This window comes from Macrosteles quadrilineatus, unplaced genomic scaffold, assembly GCF_028750875.1.
Source record: "Macrosteles quadrilineatus isolate MER2022 unplaced genomic scaffold, UCM_ALF_1.0 Scaffold_3__2_contigs__length_128488019, whole genome shotgun sequence".
In the NCBI taxonomy this organism is placed as follows: Eukaryota; Metazoa; Arthropoda; class Insecta; order Hemiptera; family Cicadellidae; genus Macrosteles; species Macrosteles quadrilineatus.
Genome location: NW_026542596.1, coordinates 35,940,042 through 35,958,199, shown reverse-complemented (window position 1 = coordinate 35,958,199; position 18,158 = coordinate 35,940,042). Strand labels below are relative to the sequence as shown.

Genomic DNA, 18,158 nt, shown 5'->3' with positions numbered 1-18,158 from the left:
TTGAATTGGCAAACAGCTGATTAGTTGAAGTTCGAATCATCACAATTTTACATATTCTCTCTCAATCCTTTAACCTCATAGTTCACTTAACCGTGTTGTTATGAGTAAAACTATGCTGTCATGAAAGTAAACAATGCTGTTATGTGAAACTTTTCAATTATTCTAATAACTGAACTGAAACGGATACTTAAAAAATTGTCGTATGTTAAAGAATTAACATTAATATATACACAAATGCATTTTCTTGAGAAAATATCTATAATCGTTTGATATTTTAGACTGAAAAGTTGTAAGATGCGAGCAGAATTCATTTGACGACGAAATGTCCTTGGCTATTAAATATTAAGTGCGGTTAGATGGACACTATATCCTGATAGATTGTTTATGTGGCATTAAATGTTTGATGGGCCATAGAGCTAAACTCGAGTATCGGTTCTTATAAAACCTACTGCGTTCTTCAAAATGGTTATAAAATAAATATAAAATATGAAATATATTTTATTGTTTATTAAATAAACTATTTTGTAACAATTTTTTATGTTGTCAAAGGAAATCTAATTTTTATTAGCAGTTACGTTGTCGAATGGACGAAAAGTAAGTTAAAATTAGCATTCCACTAATGCATATAAGGCTAAAATATAAAGCACTGCAAAAAAATTGGTTTGTCAAAGTGTTTTGGTTCTGTTGTTGGTTACGGAAAAATTAAAAAATGGTAAATTAAAAAATGCCCATTTTATTCTTATGGAGGATAATAAACTGTTGTAGTTTGCTTGTTTATGCATATATTTTGAAAAAATTGGCAAATTTACTTATTTAATACTAATCTATTAATATTTAAAAACACAATTTTACACCCCTTGTAGCAGCAAACCTAGCTTCTCGTTTAACATAATGCTAGTTAAATAGATTTGTGAAAATCAAAGCAGACAAATGGAAATTCGCTTAGTTTGCAAGTTTGCTGCGGCGAGGGTTAAAGTAACACCTACAAGGCTTAAATACAGCCTTGTAGGGGTTAAAGTACCCCTTGTAGCAGCAAACCTAGCTTCTCGTTTAACATAATGCTAGTTAAATAGATTTGTGAAAATCAAAGCAGACAAATGGAAATTCGCTTAGTTTGCAAGTTTGCTGCGGCGAGGGTGTTTATATATATCACTTATTACTTAATTAATCTAAATAGGTTTGTATAGTAGTTATATTCACACTCACGTTAATTTAAATCCACTAAAATAACTACTTAATATTTTGTCATATTAATAACTGATTATTTGCTTTTTCTACACCATAAGATAACTTAATGCAGATGAAACGTTCACCCCAGCCTGTAAATGACGTGACATTCGGTGTTACCCAAGGCGTATAAATGACAAGCGTTAACCCTGGAGCATTGGTTGACGTTCTATCGATAAGAATATCAGTCATGCCAACCCTACAGTAAATATACCAACGCCAGGTTTATAAAAAAATAACATAGATTATCGTACTTTTGTAACTTGGTTAAGCCTTTACTTGTGAATATCAGGTGTAAAACTACAAGTAGAGTGGTTGTAGTGCTCGCCTTCAAATCTGAAGATCACTGGTTTGACTCTTGAAGCGAGATCGTTACCAGATCCAGATGCCATGTGTAATTAATTGAGGTTGATGCTTTCTGACAAAAGGTTGAAGTAAGATTACTATCTTACTTATAAGACCAGGGGTTCGACATTTCCTTCATAAAAAACGTGGAAAATAACAATGGCATAAACAACTCGTAAAATAACACCCCATCTGCAACAATGTCAAACTAACGGCTCATAAATATTACCTGTTAACAATAATACATCGCAAAACACTCGATTAATTAAAATATAGCGGGCGATATAACAATTGTTAGATATATTTATTTGTTATTTGTAAGTGTGATTAAAACCATTGTTAAAACGTAGCTTTTTCCAAAATGGTAGATAATATTGGACTGGGTTTATGGCAAAGAAGAACAGCTTTGTCAGGCTTATGATACAGTTTATTTCTATAAACGTGCAAGATATAATATTTTTTATTTCAAAATATATATCAAACTTTTGGCACAGGTTCATGTGGAAAACTTGTTTAAAAGACTCTTTAAATAAGCCAAGTTTTTGACTAGACTGCACATACCTTTGTTTTCTTCTTACAATATGACATGTAGTATTCGAAGTTATGTTTTTTTTTAAACGGAGTATTTTAAAGGTCTTGACTGTATAATTCTGCAGAATACCTGTTACTGTCAAACTTCCACAGAAAGTTAACAAACAGAATGACAAACATAAATCAGAAAACTTCACGTCAACAAGTCTCCCTAGGTTTTAGTCTTGATTCATCATATAATGCAGATATGTGTTTGATACACTTACCTTATAGATATGAATAATAACTTGTGATTCTCTATATTTGCCGTTCTATTTCAGGTAAACAATTTTATAAACCAATATGAAGTGTCATAAATGTAATATTTGTGTGGACTATAGGGGATGTCCTTTCACAGCATGATTCAATTGCAACTTTAATTGGTGCTGCAAGCGATTTGTTCATAAGCGTACCTTTCAACGTTCAGTAAACGAGTGTTTGTTACTGGAACAAATAATGTGTTATTAAACTGATGAGACCAACCAATAATCTATTGAAAACTTTAGTAAATGAATGATTTATGTTTGAATGACTTTCATGTATAACTTACATAATATTTACCTAAAACATATTAATCTGTCAAAAGTCAGGTCCCATTATACACACTATAATACCGCTTACTAGATTTTTATGAAACAGCCAAAAGCCAATCCCTTTGTTAGTGTTATCATAACTACACGTTAACTACCTTCTTTGCATACTTTTTGTATATAATTTATTTACATTTTTTGAACACTCTGTTCTTGCTTCTCAGAGATTTTCACTTGTAGGTGTCGTGAAGGTATCGTTCCTTGTCGTCGACCACATAGTACGTGTAGACGACGACGTATCCGGACAACAGGAGGGTGTACATGAGAGGAAACAGCATCCTGGAGTATATGTCAATCTTGGAGAACTTGTCAGGAGGTTCTGTCGTAGCAGCGACTTCCTCCTCTGTCGGGAGGATCCTCAAGTTACGCCAGAGGTTGACAGGGATCAGCAACGTGCTGCGAAGGGTGATCCTGGAAGCAAAGGACTGTGCTCACTATTCTGGAGGTGTGATAAAAAAATGCTATGACATCAAGGTGCTCTGGCGTCAATGTTATCTATGGTTAAGGTGCTCTACCGTCAAACTGCTCTGCATAGTGACGTCAAGGAGAGGCCAGCTCAAGTCGTTGGTGGGAGAAGTAGATCGACTATTTTTTACCTCAAAGCACGAAGTCATTGGAGATGTTTTGACCGATCCGTTTAGTTGTATGAAATCAGTGCTGGTAGTCTCAAGTGTAAAATGATTATAAATGTTTTTTCCGGAAATTATGCAATCTAAGTTCAATCATTGCTAAATTACAGTCTTGATATTATCACAGGACAGTAAAGTATAGTGGAAACTTTAAGTGGGCTGGTATCACAGAATGTTACTAAACACCTTCTGCCAATGATCATCTTTCTCAAAGATTCTGTGATTACAAGTAAAAAAAAAACTACTAAGTGTAATAAAACGTCCACAGCGATTTAAAAAGAACACATCTGTTCATCGTATGACTCATGAATTGTTTAGGCTTACTATGTTGGCACCAGAACGACAGGTGTCATCCCCTCCGGTGGGGGTTGTTGGGTATGAATGGCATAAGTCGTACCAATGTCTTATCGTATACTCTGAAAGGTTACTCTGGACTCAATGGATCGTGTTAAAAGAAATTTAGCATTTGGTCCTGGAATCCCCCCAAAAAGACTAATCAAAAACCACTAAATCACACAAGATAATCAACTAAGTATCTTGATTCAATCATTGAGCCGTTGAGATGGAGCTTAGTGGAATACTAAGCATTACTTTAATCACCCCCTTGTAGCATGTCCTAGCGTTATTTTGAGTACTTTACCAGCATTTCTTCGAGGAGTAACATATCACCAATCATTTTGTATGGTACCCAAATGCTAAATCTGATGGCTAAATCTACATCATAACACTGTTAACGTCGTACCTTGCAGCCTGTGGTGATTGGTTCTGGTCCAGTAGGATGTCTATGTGAGTGTCCTGCACAAGGCGTGGTTGGTCGAACCTGTACTCTCCTTTGGTGATGGTCGGCACAGAGAAGCTTCTGGTCACCTTCAGCTTTGCCTCCTGGATAGGGACTGCAAGATGCTCCACCTTCAGGGAGTCCAGGTCTTCGTCACTACTTCCTCCCGCGTCGCCGATGTCGGAGTCCTCCATCTCGTAGGTCATCAGAATCTTGGGTACTGCGATCTCTGGAAGCTTAGTTTCCTCTTCCAGGTCTTTGTCGAGGATTTCTTCTTCGCTTTCTTCAGCGCCTGATTCTTCCTAGAATAATTAGTTGGTTCAATTATGACAGTTATTCAAATAGGTATCTCTTGTTCTAATCTTAAAACTTAACTGTCCACAACCATAGAATACTGATCTGTGTGGTATAAAAAAGTGGTGTATTGTTACCGTAGTCGCATTGGTCATCCAGAAGTAATTGCTATCATTAGACAGTGCGACAGTCACGATTCATCAAAATCTGGATTATTAACTCAAAATAATACGATGAAGCTTACATATTCGGCAAATATTTACATATTTTTTGGCAATATATGATACAAAAGTATCCGAAAGAAAGTTCACAATGAAAGAAAACAAATTACTTGAGTCGCATCAAATGTTTTCCAAGATGAGATATCAAATTAAAATTATATCCCCAATTAAAATTATATCAACAATGCTATTAGGGAAATTATAGCCACAAGCATTCAATAGTGGTACTGGGAAGTAGTTCGGCCGCTTAGAAAACGACCTGCGCGCTAATGCTAAACCAATGCTGGAGGAGGTCGCTTTCTAAGCGGCCGAACTATAGTAGAGCGTGAGACTTCGGCCCCTGAGGTCCTGGGTTCAGATCCCGCCCAATCACCAATGGCTTTTTCTAAGTGATAATGCCGCAAACTCGAGTTCTAGTCTGAAGTAATGTGAAAAACCATCCCGGACTTAAGCCTAGCTTCCTGGGGTAAAAACGTTCAGTACTAAACTAACTACAGTTGATCATAACTTTGTTTGTTGACCTCAATGTGCATATTTAGTTGCTTTCATGTTCATTCAAGCTTATTCTAGATTTGCCACACAAAATGATCACCTTGAGAGCCTCCTTCAGTTCCTTTAGCTTCTTGCGATCCTCCAACAGTCGCTGGATGTCGACGCGCACCTTGTCTATGAAGTTGATGACCGCGTACTCCACCAGGACGGCGAACACGGTGGCGAAGCAGAGAATGACGAACCAATCCAGAGCTGTGGCGTAGTTCACCTTTGGCAGTGCGGCACGACCCACGAACCCCAACGTTGTGATTGACAGGACTGTTGTGGCCGCTGGAGAAAAATATATTGGAGCTAGTATACTCTGTATGATGGAACCTGTCTCTTGGCCAACCATCTACATGGGACTGGGGACCATGGTGTAAGGCTCGGACCAGTCCCAGGTAGACGAAGGGTCAGGGTTCCATCATACAGACTACCATTGTCTTTGGATACCAGTGTAATTTTCCATCCATAGACCAGATGTTTATTCTAAGATGATTTTTTGCATACATGTGTTAGGGTTTGCTACTGGATGTATTTTTGTTGCCTTCTGTGTTGGACCGTCACGTTGAGCTGTATTTGTCCTGTTTTGAAATGTTGCAGATCTCCATTAGGTAAAGATGCAGTAGTGAAAGTACTAAACAAAGTACGCTTTAACATTCAAGGTTTCAAAGTTAGTGGTCAAAACAGGTTATGGATAAGCTTGTGTAGTGGGGTTTCTACTGGATCTGATCTGATGATGTAGAAGTGCAGCGTCTCCGAGACTTCAAATACAGTTCGCTGACACTGTTAACATAGACGACGAGTATACATTCTATGAGAACAGTTGTGGAGGTTTTCCCCCAACTCGGTCTGCTACTGTCAAAATTCCTCTATTCTCCCTAGAAGATTCTATAGTTTATCAGTTGTTGTATTTTCTTTTTGGCACCATCGAAAAAATTGTGTACAACCCAGGAGAATCTGTTTTACTTTGTCTTTGGTTCGGTTCAAATACGTTTTTATATGAAAAACTGGCTGCAGCATTGACAGTGGTATTATTTATGACCAAAATAGAATTAATAGTAATTAAGGAAACCAATGAGAGGTTTTCCTACCTAACGTGACTCTACCAGGAACATCATCCGGGTTAATCCAGAAAGAGACGAAGGAGCAGCAGACGATGAGACAACAAGGGACGTACATCTGGAGGACATAGTAGCCGATGCTACGACGGAGTAGGAAGTTTGCCTTGATCATGGAGAACTCTCCTGAAGCATAAATATCGTTATTTGACAAAAAAAAAACGTTCTGGTGTATTTTACTATGACAATTTTGATTATGAAATCGGGTGTATCAATTATGTTAAAGGTGTGGGATGGGTGAAAAATTTCTTTACGCACGAAACAAGCTAATAATTCACTCTTCTTCACCTTATGCACCCTAATGTGGAGGCGTCACAAAATCTAATATAATCTACCCCGTGTGATGTTGTGACCCTTTTAGTGATAAGGCTTTGACTGAGTAAAGTGTAAAACGGTCACGGTCCCGGGCTGGAGCCTAGCATCCTAGGATGTGAAGGTAGAAAAGAAAATCCCATTGTTAAGAAAAACTACAGGTTAGATTTTCTATAATAGATAGCCCTAAGCATTAAATTCTTTTTACAATTCAAAACTGGCGGAGGTTTGTGATGCCGTACCTACAGGAAGATGTCCGTTAGGCAATCCTAAACTAACATGGTATGACCAAGCCAAGAAGGATGTGATCCAGTGCGGAGGTTTGCGGAGGTTAAATCTGGATATCAGAGGATAGAGCAGAGTGAAGGAGGCTAATCTACGAGGCCTCAGTAGTAAGTAAGTGAGAACGCATTAAACCACTACAAGAAATGTGCTGTGATTATGAAGCTAATGAGGTAATGAAATTCCTCTTTAGGCTATGCCCTTCGTTCAGCAAGGATGCTGGTTCTTAATTCAGTGACCCTAAAAAGGCTGATGATCGATTTTTGTTATAGTGCATTTATTGGACCCAGCTGTTTTTGGGCATTGGACTTCAAATAAATGGTTTTGGCTAAAGAACCAGATGATTTTAGCCAGTAATAAAGCTATCATCTTATCAATTTAACATTTCACTCATGAACCTTATATGTTGCATCCTTATACTGTATAATCTAATCTACTACAACACTGACCTACGTTCCTGATGAACTTGCTGTGAGGCACGACAGTAATGTTGGCCAAGTCGTATTGAGACAACTCCAGTCCAGGCTCTACAGTCAGATCCAACCATTCGTACATCACTTCGTTGGAGCTGTAACCGTCTGTGGATTGATTTGATTACAGTTGCTCAAAGAATGTGATCAAGTAATACTATTGTTTTTTTTATTTAATCTCTACTCCATATATATTCTCCATACTTAACATACTCCATGGCTGAATCGGAGTCCATTAGCATCATGACAAGAGATGATCGGCAAAAAACATAGTTTGAGTTTCGGTTCGATAGTCAGTTATCGTAGTAGGTTGTTTCTTCATGTTTACCTTTTTATTACAATTATCGGTAGTCTGTTCACTTATATCTTTAAACAACCCACATAGACTTTAAAAATTGAATTATTTGATTGGAAAATATTTTCCAACACTATTCTGAGATGACCTGTGAAGTGTTGAATTGATAATATTTTGTATAAAACATTGTTACAGGATTTTTGTATCAACCTACAAAGAGAAAGTATTACAGGTCTTAGGGATAAAGCAATTACTTGTATTTTTTTTTTTTACAACAATTGAATTGATTTCATATTGAACAGAGTGTAAACAGCTTTACTGTTACAGTATTTAATTGTCCACTACATCTCTCAAGAATCAAAGTTTGAGCCGAAAGCATGGTAAAATTTTAACATGAATACTCACAGCTTCCTATAAGCAGAGGGCATCGTTGTGTATCCATGGGAAACTTCCTTAGATGCATCTTGCAGCGTGCTGATATAGTCAGTCTGAATAATTCAATCATGCAATTAGTGATCATTTGCTGTTGGTCCTAATCAAGCTTTTGATTTTCATATCTACATTTAAAAGCAATTATGTTGGTTTTAAATTGTTTTCTCATTAACATCAGTTGAATACCACAACACTGCATCACTATAGTGTGCATTCTAAACGTTTTCTGTTTTAAATGTGTTAACTATTTTATTTGTAAATTTGTCTTTGTGACGTGTTAGATTAATGAAGTGGCTGAATGAAACGCGTTTTGAAATGTTTATCCTTTACATCAAATGAGTTAGAATTGTGGGTCTAATCCGGTGTACATTTGGAAACGGTTATAGCTAAATTCAATTAACAAAATTCGCCACTTAAAGTATCAATCTGTTAAATCAAAAGTTTAAAACACATTTCCATCATATTTAGCTTACTATGTAAAATAATATAATAAGATAATTACTAAATAAAACCGTTTCGAAAAGGAGTTTTAAACAGAGGCAAAACAAACTACCTGTGGGTGAAGTTGGGATGAGGTAAGACAGTACTGATAAAGAATAATATGACAATTTCAGTACTGGGTTTTTTGGCACATTCTAATTTACCTTTCACAAACACACATTACCCTTTCTTACTAACTTAAAATGGTCAGTTCTTCCGCCTTAAATTGGCTGAGAATTTAAATGAAGTGCGTTAAAATGTCTCAGAATTAGCTTAAGTGAGCACTAGCTTACCAGATAATACATCAATAATCAATAGACTGTGTAAAGGTTTATTTGTCAAATGGACTTTATCGAACCTTTATTGAGTTATTTACTATACTTTATATAGTTGTATACTGTATTAAAAGTGATTTTTACCAGACCATTGATTGATTAAACTTACAGTACGTTCTACCAAGTACAATCCAAGGACAGATAATAAGTTTCCTTTACAATTTGAGAACCAATTCGTACAAGGTACGTCCACATCTTCATCCATCTCTTCATATTCGACCATAAAAAGATGTGATGGTAAGTCACCGGATCATCTGCACCGGTGCATCAATACATGTTCCCAGAACGCGTCCAATGCCACATAACCTACATGGATGAACATAGCAAACCCATTTGTAATTGACAGGCTTTAAAACCTGATCTACATGGACAGAAGACCGGTGTCGTAATCACTCTACAGTCGATCCCAACGATTTCACAAAGAAAATATGTATATTTGATAGCTATTCTTAATAATGAATTATATTGTTCAGGATCTTATAACCCTCTTGAACCTAAATATACAATTAGACGTAGCACTGTCATGGCAACTCTGTTATAAAATAAACACGCTATAATTTTGTTAAGTTGGTACCAATAATTGAGGGTATTCATCTCATTGGCTTATGGCTGTACAACCCCACAATCCCCAGTTCAAATGTACTAAGTACAATGAACTCTATCCCGAGGGGAGCGAGCTGGTCTAGTGGTAGAGCGCGGGTCATCGGAGTCCGACGTATCGGGTTCGAATCCCGCCAATGGGTACTAATTGATTTGATCTCTATGTCTGAAGTAATGTGTAAAACAGTTGCGGGCTAGAACCTAGCGTCCTAGGATGACTTTTTTAGTTTTTTTTGGTGGGACGACAGTAAATGTATTCTATCCCCTAGTACAAATGGCGGATAACGTCTCGCAATTCTAACATCCAGTGCTTTACCTCATAGAGTACACTATGTAGCCATCCTGTCTGAGTCTGAGGAACTTGTTTGGCGAGGTGATGCGATGCAGATGAGACGTCTTGCCATTCATGAAGTACGTGTCAGGCTTCCACACCTTGTCCAGGAACAGCCAGGACATTGAGAACTCGTGGAGTCCCGGCAAACTGTACTGAAGCCTCGAGTCGTACCAGGTCTGGCGGAAGTAGACATCCATAGTGTACGACTGGGGAGCGTAGAAGGTGTTAGAACTTACAGACACTTTGCACAATCTTTGACTATTGATAGAATACTTTAATACTTTACAATGAAATGGCGACCATACAAAGTAGGTATTTTAAGTCAAGTATGAATGGAGATGAGTGTAGGATGAGTGGCGCGATCTTGTAGTCTTGTTAGTGACTAAGACCGACATTCCATAGACACAGCTGTTAAATAGCCCGTAAAGTTAAAGGCAACTAAGGGACCTAAAGTTTATAGTGGAATCCGAAACACATTTTTGCCTTGGTATATACGAATTGGTCTAATTTTCTGGATAGCACTGCGGATAGTCGCAGTACTCACTCGTGCGGACGTTAATCCACACCAGGGAGTATCGCATCCACTATGCATGCCTATAAATATCCACAATTCGTAGCCTCCTAGTAGCTGGATTACAGGACGACGCCACCCGTCCCAGTTTGTAAGTAGTAGATAATGAAGGACGTAGACGTAGACTTCCATCGTTTGTTCTCACAAGATACACTTGGTTCCTGGGTTGGAAAGTGTCGTCATAAAGGATGCATACTCCCTTTACGGGTACTCTTAATGAAGTATGTTTGATCTATTGTGTCGTGAAGCTATGTTTAGATGCAAAATTACAGTTATCTAGCAGAGAACCGATCCAGTAGTGAAGAAAATAGCAATAAACAGTATCAGCAAATTTACACATACTTTCTCCTTTAGCTTGTCAACAACCCTTATAATAGGTAAGCGGTGGGAGCATATTGCATATAATATTAATAGGGAGGGAAATTGAAATTACCAAACACGTTTGAATTTAACTATTTACGACTCTGTGTGTTTTATAATGTTTTTATATTCCCTAACGTGTGTTGCAAATACATGTTACTCAACATCTACTGTCTGAAACAACGATACAGTACGCCGTAAATCTGTTCATTCATAAAAACAAAAGTTATACGCGTTTCAACGATGAACGGTCAATAACTTCAGACTAAACAAACACGTGTAGTTGAGGCGTAACTCATACGTAACATTCGATATAACCTCACAGCTCATAATCCCGCGACGACGACGGCCCGTTTGTCACTCGAATGGACCAGCTGTTCACAACAAATGGCGGCAAAAACTGGAGAGTTTATTCAGGGAGGAATGGTTAGGCAAGAGGTAAAAATAACGGTCGGTGAATGAAGACGAGACAACATTTTATATTCAAAATAATGTAATAAAATTTGTAAGGTTACCTAGATAATTGTTAAAACAAGTACTTGGTGACCAAGTTTTGCTCTAAAAAATATTACAGCATCTGTAAAAATGCTGGATTACTTTCAACTCCCTATACGAAACATGATTTTTCAAATTCAAAACCCACTAAGTTCTTGGTTATCGTAATTTTCTTATTAAAAATATGCCACGAAATATAAACCATCTTCGTCTGAAAGTTGATTTTAGTTAAACAAAATAGCATAAATGAATGAGAAAGGTGTAACCGTGATTTTAACATATATTTTGGGAAAGATAAATGCTTTGAAGTACATAAATACGTTAGTATTGCATTAATAAACCGACTAGAATTCCCAAAACAAGTTTTTTTTAATTGGAGGTATTTCTTTTTTACTTACAAACTATGCAGATTTACCTGAGCAGTCTCAGATATCGGCCCAAAGCTCTTTATGTGCATGTTAACTGACACCACTATTGGTGGCCCTGTAAACATTATCATCAGTCATAATCATAATTCATCACATACATTATCTATCAGATGACAAAGTCATATAGAACTCACGGGTCTCAGATATCGGCTAGAAGCTCTTGCTTGCATGTAAAAGACACCACTATTGGTGGCCCTGTAAACATTATCATCAGTCATAATCATAATTCATCACATACATTATCTATCAGATGACAAAGTCATATAGAACTCACGGGTCTCAGATATCGGCTAGAAGCTCTTACTTGCATGTAAAAGACACCACTATTGGTGGCCCTGTAAACATTATCATCAGTTATAAGACGTCACATGCGTCATCTATCTGATGACAAGTTTATACTGACAACTCCTAATATAAATAAAGAAGCTTTATTTGGTTCAGCTGAGTTATTTGCCTGGCCTTGGACTATTAGTATAATTATTTATCACTTAATTACGAATACATAACACGTTTACACTACAATACATTTAAAATCTTATGTAAATAAAATAAGTTTTATGAATTTAAAACTACTATTATGTTATGTGAATTTTGAATTGGAATGATTTTATTGAAATGAAAATAATTGTAGCCTGTTACACAAATTGGCTTGTGATACTCGACAATTGTTTTACAAAGGGATCATTTTTATTCTAGGGTGAGGTGTTAAATCTTCATATCCTTAACAAAAAAGACAAACGACAGGTTAACCTAATCAGTGCGAAATCAAATCAAGAATTAAATATTTGTGCATTTGTATTAAGGTGGAAATCGTAATACATAGAAAATAGTTGCTGCTCATTGCGAAAACTATACAAACAAGTCTAGCAGTCTCAATAGGTTGAGGAGTTAAAATGTACTTAAAATCTTCAACCATGCTAAAATATTATATTATGCCGAAATGGTGTTGTCTATAAACGGATTTAAAAAAATAAATTTACAATACCCTTGCATATCTACTACTATAGTATACTGTATAGTATATTGTACGTATACTATAGTTTGTAAGATGAAACCTGACTCCTACATCTACCTGGGACTGTCCCATTAAAAAAACCTGGTTCTTAAAACCATTGGCCAGTCCCCAGAGGAGGGTCAGGAAACACATTCCATCGTACAGACTATTTGTCTATCCCATACCTGAAACCATTGGTCAGCCTCAGGTGGACGGGTAGCCAGGAGACAGGTTCCAGCATACAGACTGTAGTTTCCCTACCTCCCATGTTAGGCCGGATCCTCTTGTCGTATCTGCCGCCAGCCAGGAGGTTGTCCAGGGTGCGAGAGACATTGGCGCTGAAGTCTGTCCCGAACCCTGCCACTGGTCCAGGATACGTAGATAGGAAGCACAGCCACAACCCTACACAAGGGGAGGTGGTAAATGGCTCAGTAGGAGCATCTACTATACAAAATCTATCTATCTATCTATATATATAATTCTGTAAGACCAAATTTTTACCAGAAAATTGTGGACGTCTGGTAAGTCGCAGAAAAGTGGGAGGGGTCTTAAATTAACGGTCTTGACCCCAGGGACTCGGGAGAAATAGCAGAATTCCCATAAAGTTACCAGAAAACGAGATATAATGTAAAATATCCACCATTAGAAATTCATGGGGACTAATAAACGTCTGCATTCTATCAGCTGTTACTTATTTATTTGCAATGTTTACATTTATTCCGAAAGTCTATGTTGGTAAATAATGTTTCAAAATGAATTATGTTTAATTTTTTTGTTTTCCGTTTTTATAATGAGTGAAGTAACTAGACAAGGTAGGGGAAGACCTGCAAGACGCGGAAGAGTGTCCAGGAATTCAACAGACTCGCAAACGAGAACGTCATGTAGAACTAACTGTGAATTAAATCCAGAAGCTGTTTTACAACCTGTCTTTAGAAGAACGCTAGAAAATGAGTTGAGTGTTGTTTCTCACAATCTAATTCCTCTTAAAGTACTTGCATGCATTGTGGCGCATTTCTCTTCGCAGAGGAGGCCGCAAATGGACATTTCAACGCATGTTGCCACAATGGATATGCCACAACCACAAGTAAATGATGAACTAAAAGAACCGTTTTTACACGATTCGAACTTCATAAAAACATAAGGCAATACAACAGTGCAATGGCTTTTGCGTCGCTTTCGGCTACACAAAGAGAATCCGGGAAATGGGCCTTACTGTCTATACTGAATATTCAGGGACAAATTCATAGATATATTTCTGACTTTCAACCTTTACATTTGGTTCTCAAAATGGAAACTATAACAGAATTCGTAAGATTACAAAACAAATTTTCAATTTTAAACTAGAAAAGATGATGTGCAATGTTTGGCTGTATGATTTCAGCTCTGATTCGTCGTTCTCCCGGCTCAGGCCAAACCGTGTGCACGTTTCCATTTGTTAATATATTGTGTTATTGATTTAATAATTATTTTACGATTGTATTTTTCATTGACACATCAGAAGCAACTAATATACGACTCCAACGTAAGGAAAACCAAGATATAAAACAAGAAATACTGTTAATTTTAAGTAACATAAAATTGATAATTTTTAAAAATATTTCGAATATTTGTCTTTTTATATATGGTTTTTTATTGTAGTCTAAATTAGGGGCTATGGCCCCTACAGGCCACTAGTCTTCTATATTATTCATACGCTACATGGAACTTTGTAAACAATAAGGCTTTTAGCGAATTTCCCTTTAGGGAAGTAGGTATTAATGTAGGTCTCATGGTAAGGCCCGAGACCGATTTATATATATATATTATAAATTATTATTTTATAATATATATATTGTAAATATTATTGATATATACATAAATTATATATATGTCCGTCCGGACGATAACTTGAGTAATTTTTATCCGATTTTGATTAAATTTGGTTTGAAGGTGTAAAATAAACTTGAATGAGTTTGCGAACCAGCATGATCGGACAATGGGAACGGGGTTTAACCGGGGGTTTTATGGGGTAAAAATTGGGTTTTCTCATTTTTTACACTCAAAACAAAAAATGTCGTAGTTTCTCTATAGACCTTCTTAAAGAGCTTTGATAAACAAATAAATACGTATATCAAAGTGTTTTTTACGGTTATTGGTTACTAAGAAAACTCAAAAAACTTTTAAATTCCTATGTTATTCTTATTGAGAATATTGTAAAATGTTGTAGTTTGCTAGTTCATGGATATATCTTGATCAAACTTGGCAAATTTATTGATTTTATACTAAGCTATAATTATTTTACTAAAAAATACACTTTTTTAGTTTCCTTGTAGCAGCAAACCTAGGAACTCGTTAAACCTAATGTTGTAAATAGATTAATTGAAAATCAATTCAGGCAAATGGAAATTCGCTTAGACGGCAGGTTTGCTGCGGCGGGGGTATTTCGTTTTAAGATTTAAACCCACATGCCAAAATGTTCGTCTAGGTGTGAAGATTTGCAAACTGACCTTACATTTTTAATCAAGTCCCTTGGGCTATGCCCTAGTGGCTTTTTAAGTTCCCATGTTATCCTTATGAAGAACATATTTGTTTACATTATGATCAACTGGATAACTTAATTGCTGTTAATATTTTAGTTGCAATTTAAGGAAACATGTGCTACAAACATTTACTGAAATGGTTGAAATGAAATTTTTACTATTTGAATTTGGGTTGGCGTAAATATTACAGTGAAAAAGCGAGAAAGCCTGGACAATTTGCTATACTAAAAATAAAATTGAATTAACACTTTGCTGCATTTCTTGATCAATCATTGAAAGAGCCAATTTGCAAACCGTAGAAACATAGGAAAGTCATGGAACACCACCAACTAAAAGAAATAGAAATAATGTTTTTTTTTATTTATTTTTTTATAATCGTTATTATGGACAACCTTATGTGGCTATGAGTGGGAGACATTTGTAGAAAACACAAAAAACAAGATCAGCTTTTGAAAAATGATTGATATTTACAAGAAATGTTGATTATATCGAACTGTTATGTACATGGTGACTATTTCCATAATTTTTGAGTCAGCTCTTTTAAAGTCATCAGAAATTATGACTATTTTCGTTTAAAAATAACTACTGTAATATTTCGCAATTGCTCAAATTCGAGCAACAGGAACGCTATAGTTCGGCCGCTTAGAAAACGACCTGCGCGCTAATGCTAAACATAATGCATATAATGCATGCGCTAATGCTAATGCTAATGCTGGAAGGGGAAAACTATAGAAAATCAAGGACATCGTGTTTTAGTTTAGAACCATTAAAAATCTTCTGACTTTTAAGATTGAACTGGCAACCCTCTGATTGCAAGGCGAGCGCTATATCCACTCAGAAACGTTTAGACAATCATTTACACGCATGTAATTAAATTTAGTAATGAATCAAAATTTTTCGTAACCATATGTACTTAAAATTTGTATACAGAAGATTAGTTTACTTGTGATAATTAGCGTATAGTATCACTTTCAATTTGTGAAAATGATTCCTTAATTACTATTAATGCTTATAGTTAAAATTATTGTTTTTAATATAAGTTTATTTAATATTGATTTGCATAACCTGTATATTTTTATCTATAATTACTAAAAAGTTATATACATTTAATGAATTAGGTCTAAAACTTAAATAAAATATTTGTGGTATTACTAATATAGTCAGATATTTATTACTTTTAAGGAATTTTCACATCATAAACTCAGAAACAGAAACCCCCGTGTTAGTTTTCAGAATGTATCGATCCTCCTACATATTTATCAATAGAAACATCAGTATACATCAATATGCATCAATACATCGGTATTAATTTGAAAACTCCATTAAATATCTAAACATGTAAGGAAATATGTGTCGCTTAAAATACGACAGGATTAAGATATATTTTCAAGATGTTTTGTTTTATAGTTACAATAAAAATATATGATGTTGTTATTCTACCTCGGCATCTTATAGCTTCTCCCTACTATACGACCTCTTTTAAGCCAACACATAACATTTGTAATATTATTGCGAGATCTTAACAATCCAATTCAAATAGTTTTAAACAGAATTTATAGTTTATCGATATGTTTGTTTTTATTGATCCTTTGCGTTCCCAAAGCTACTATTTTGCAATTTAAGTGTTACAGTAATAATTTGACTTTAAATGGAAATTTTATTTGTTGTTTTCTTTAATGATTTAAGTTTTTTTTTTTTTTTTGAGGAATTGGTAGCTGGGTAGGTTACAATTTTTACATGATTACGGTATAATATATCGTTATAACCTCATTTTGATTAAATTTGGCATGAACGTGTATGGCTGGATACACTTTCATTAAAACCATTGTATAGAACTTAAGAGAATAAATGATTTTGTATATTGAAGCGTTATTGTAGAATTAAAGGTCGAGGAGAAAATAAAATGAAATTGTGCATTTTAAGATCCCATGTTATTCTAATGGAGAAAAAGTAAACTGTTGTAATTGGCTTGTTTATAATAATATTTTGATCAAATATCGCAAATTTATTCTCTGATACTATACTATTAACGTTTAACAAAAACAATTGTTTCCTTCCCTGTATCAGCAAACCTAGGTGCTCATTAGATGCACTGTTATTTGAACAGCGACAAATATGACATGTTCAAGTTACATTTGAGTTCAAATCCAATCAGGCAAATTAAAATTCACTTTGCAGGTTTGCTGCAGGTGAGGTATTTAATTTTGAAACTGTATAGAGCCATGCCATTGAAATGAGATTTCCACATTTATCAACAGTAAGAATTAACGAAATATGGAAATGTAAAATCTATGTTTTCTTTTAAAAAGTAAACACGATATAGTATACTATGTATAAAACACTTTGAAATGCAGTACCCTAAACGTTATGGAATACAGTAATCACTTTTAAACTCGTTTTATCATTATAACTCCCTCAATCAGTTCTATAGTACATCAGTTCATAACTGTACTTCATTCTTACTCACATGGTAGAGCGGCGACCAGCGCTGTCGACCATCGCGGTTCCAGCATTCTAACTGAATCATGACGTCATCTTTGCGGCTTTGCCAGCTGATTATAATCGTAGCGGAATTAGAGAGCGTCTCAGGCTGCTTCAAAACATATTTGCATTCAAGGCAGATGTGGTTGAATATGATGTAAACATGAGGTTCTGATCACCTGCTTCATGTAGAATGTCTTGACTAATTTAGTCTGGGAGATGTAGAATCTTGAAAATTGTTTTATTAGGCGTGCAAAACGTTTTTATTAAGTCTACTAAAAATCTTAGAGTTTTAGCTCAACAAGATGGCTATTATAATTATTATCACAACCGATTAACATAGAGAAGTAATTGAGCATATTTAAACCCAATGATAAAAGGTGAGTGTAGAATACAGTATACTAGAGGTCGTCCAGTGGTCGAAAACTTGACCAAAAATATGTAATGTACACGGATTAACTATT

At 35.6% G+C, this 18,158-nt stretch overlaps 1 protein-coding gene across 1 annotated transcript; it reads right to left on the bottom strand.

The window, feature by feature from the left end:
* Window positions 1-2,064: 2,064 nt before the first annotated feature.
* Window positions 2,065-17,711, bottom strand: LOC128990382 (gamma-aminobutyric acid receptor subunit alpha-2-like). Its single transcript, XM_054412729.1, has 10 exons — window positions 17,681-17,711; window positions 12,956-13,096; window positions 11,688-11,755; window positions 9,829-10,052; window positions 8,071-8,153; window positions 7,350-7,478; window positions 6,280-6,432; window positions 5,247-5,476; window positions 4,104-4,441; window positions 2,065-3,143 (listed from the first exon to the last, which is right to left on the bottom strand). Exons 2-10 carry the CDS (start codon window positions 12,960-12,962, stop codon window positions 2,903-2,905), a joined length of 1,473 nt encoding a protein of 490 aa, XP_054268704.1. The 5' UTR covers window positions 12,963-13,096; window positions 17,681-17,711; the 3' UTR covers window positions 2,065-2,902.
* Window positions 17,712-18,158: the final 447 nt, after the last annotated feature.

What these genes read in the sequence shown, in the direction of transcription:
- LOC128990382 (XM_054412729.1), bottom strand. An exon ending in TACATAGTGTACTCTATGAG is followed by an intron (nt 8,154 to 9,828) that starts GTAAAGCACTGG and finishes TGAATTATTCAG; the next exon opens with ACTGACTATATCAGCACGCT. An exon ending in CCCTCTGCTTATAGGAAGCT is followed by an intron (nt 7,479 to 8,070) that starts GTGAGTATTCAT and finishes ATCAATCCACAG; the next exon opens with ACGGTTACAGCTCCAACGAA.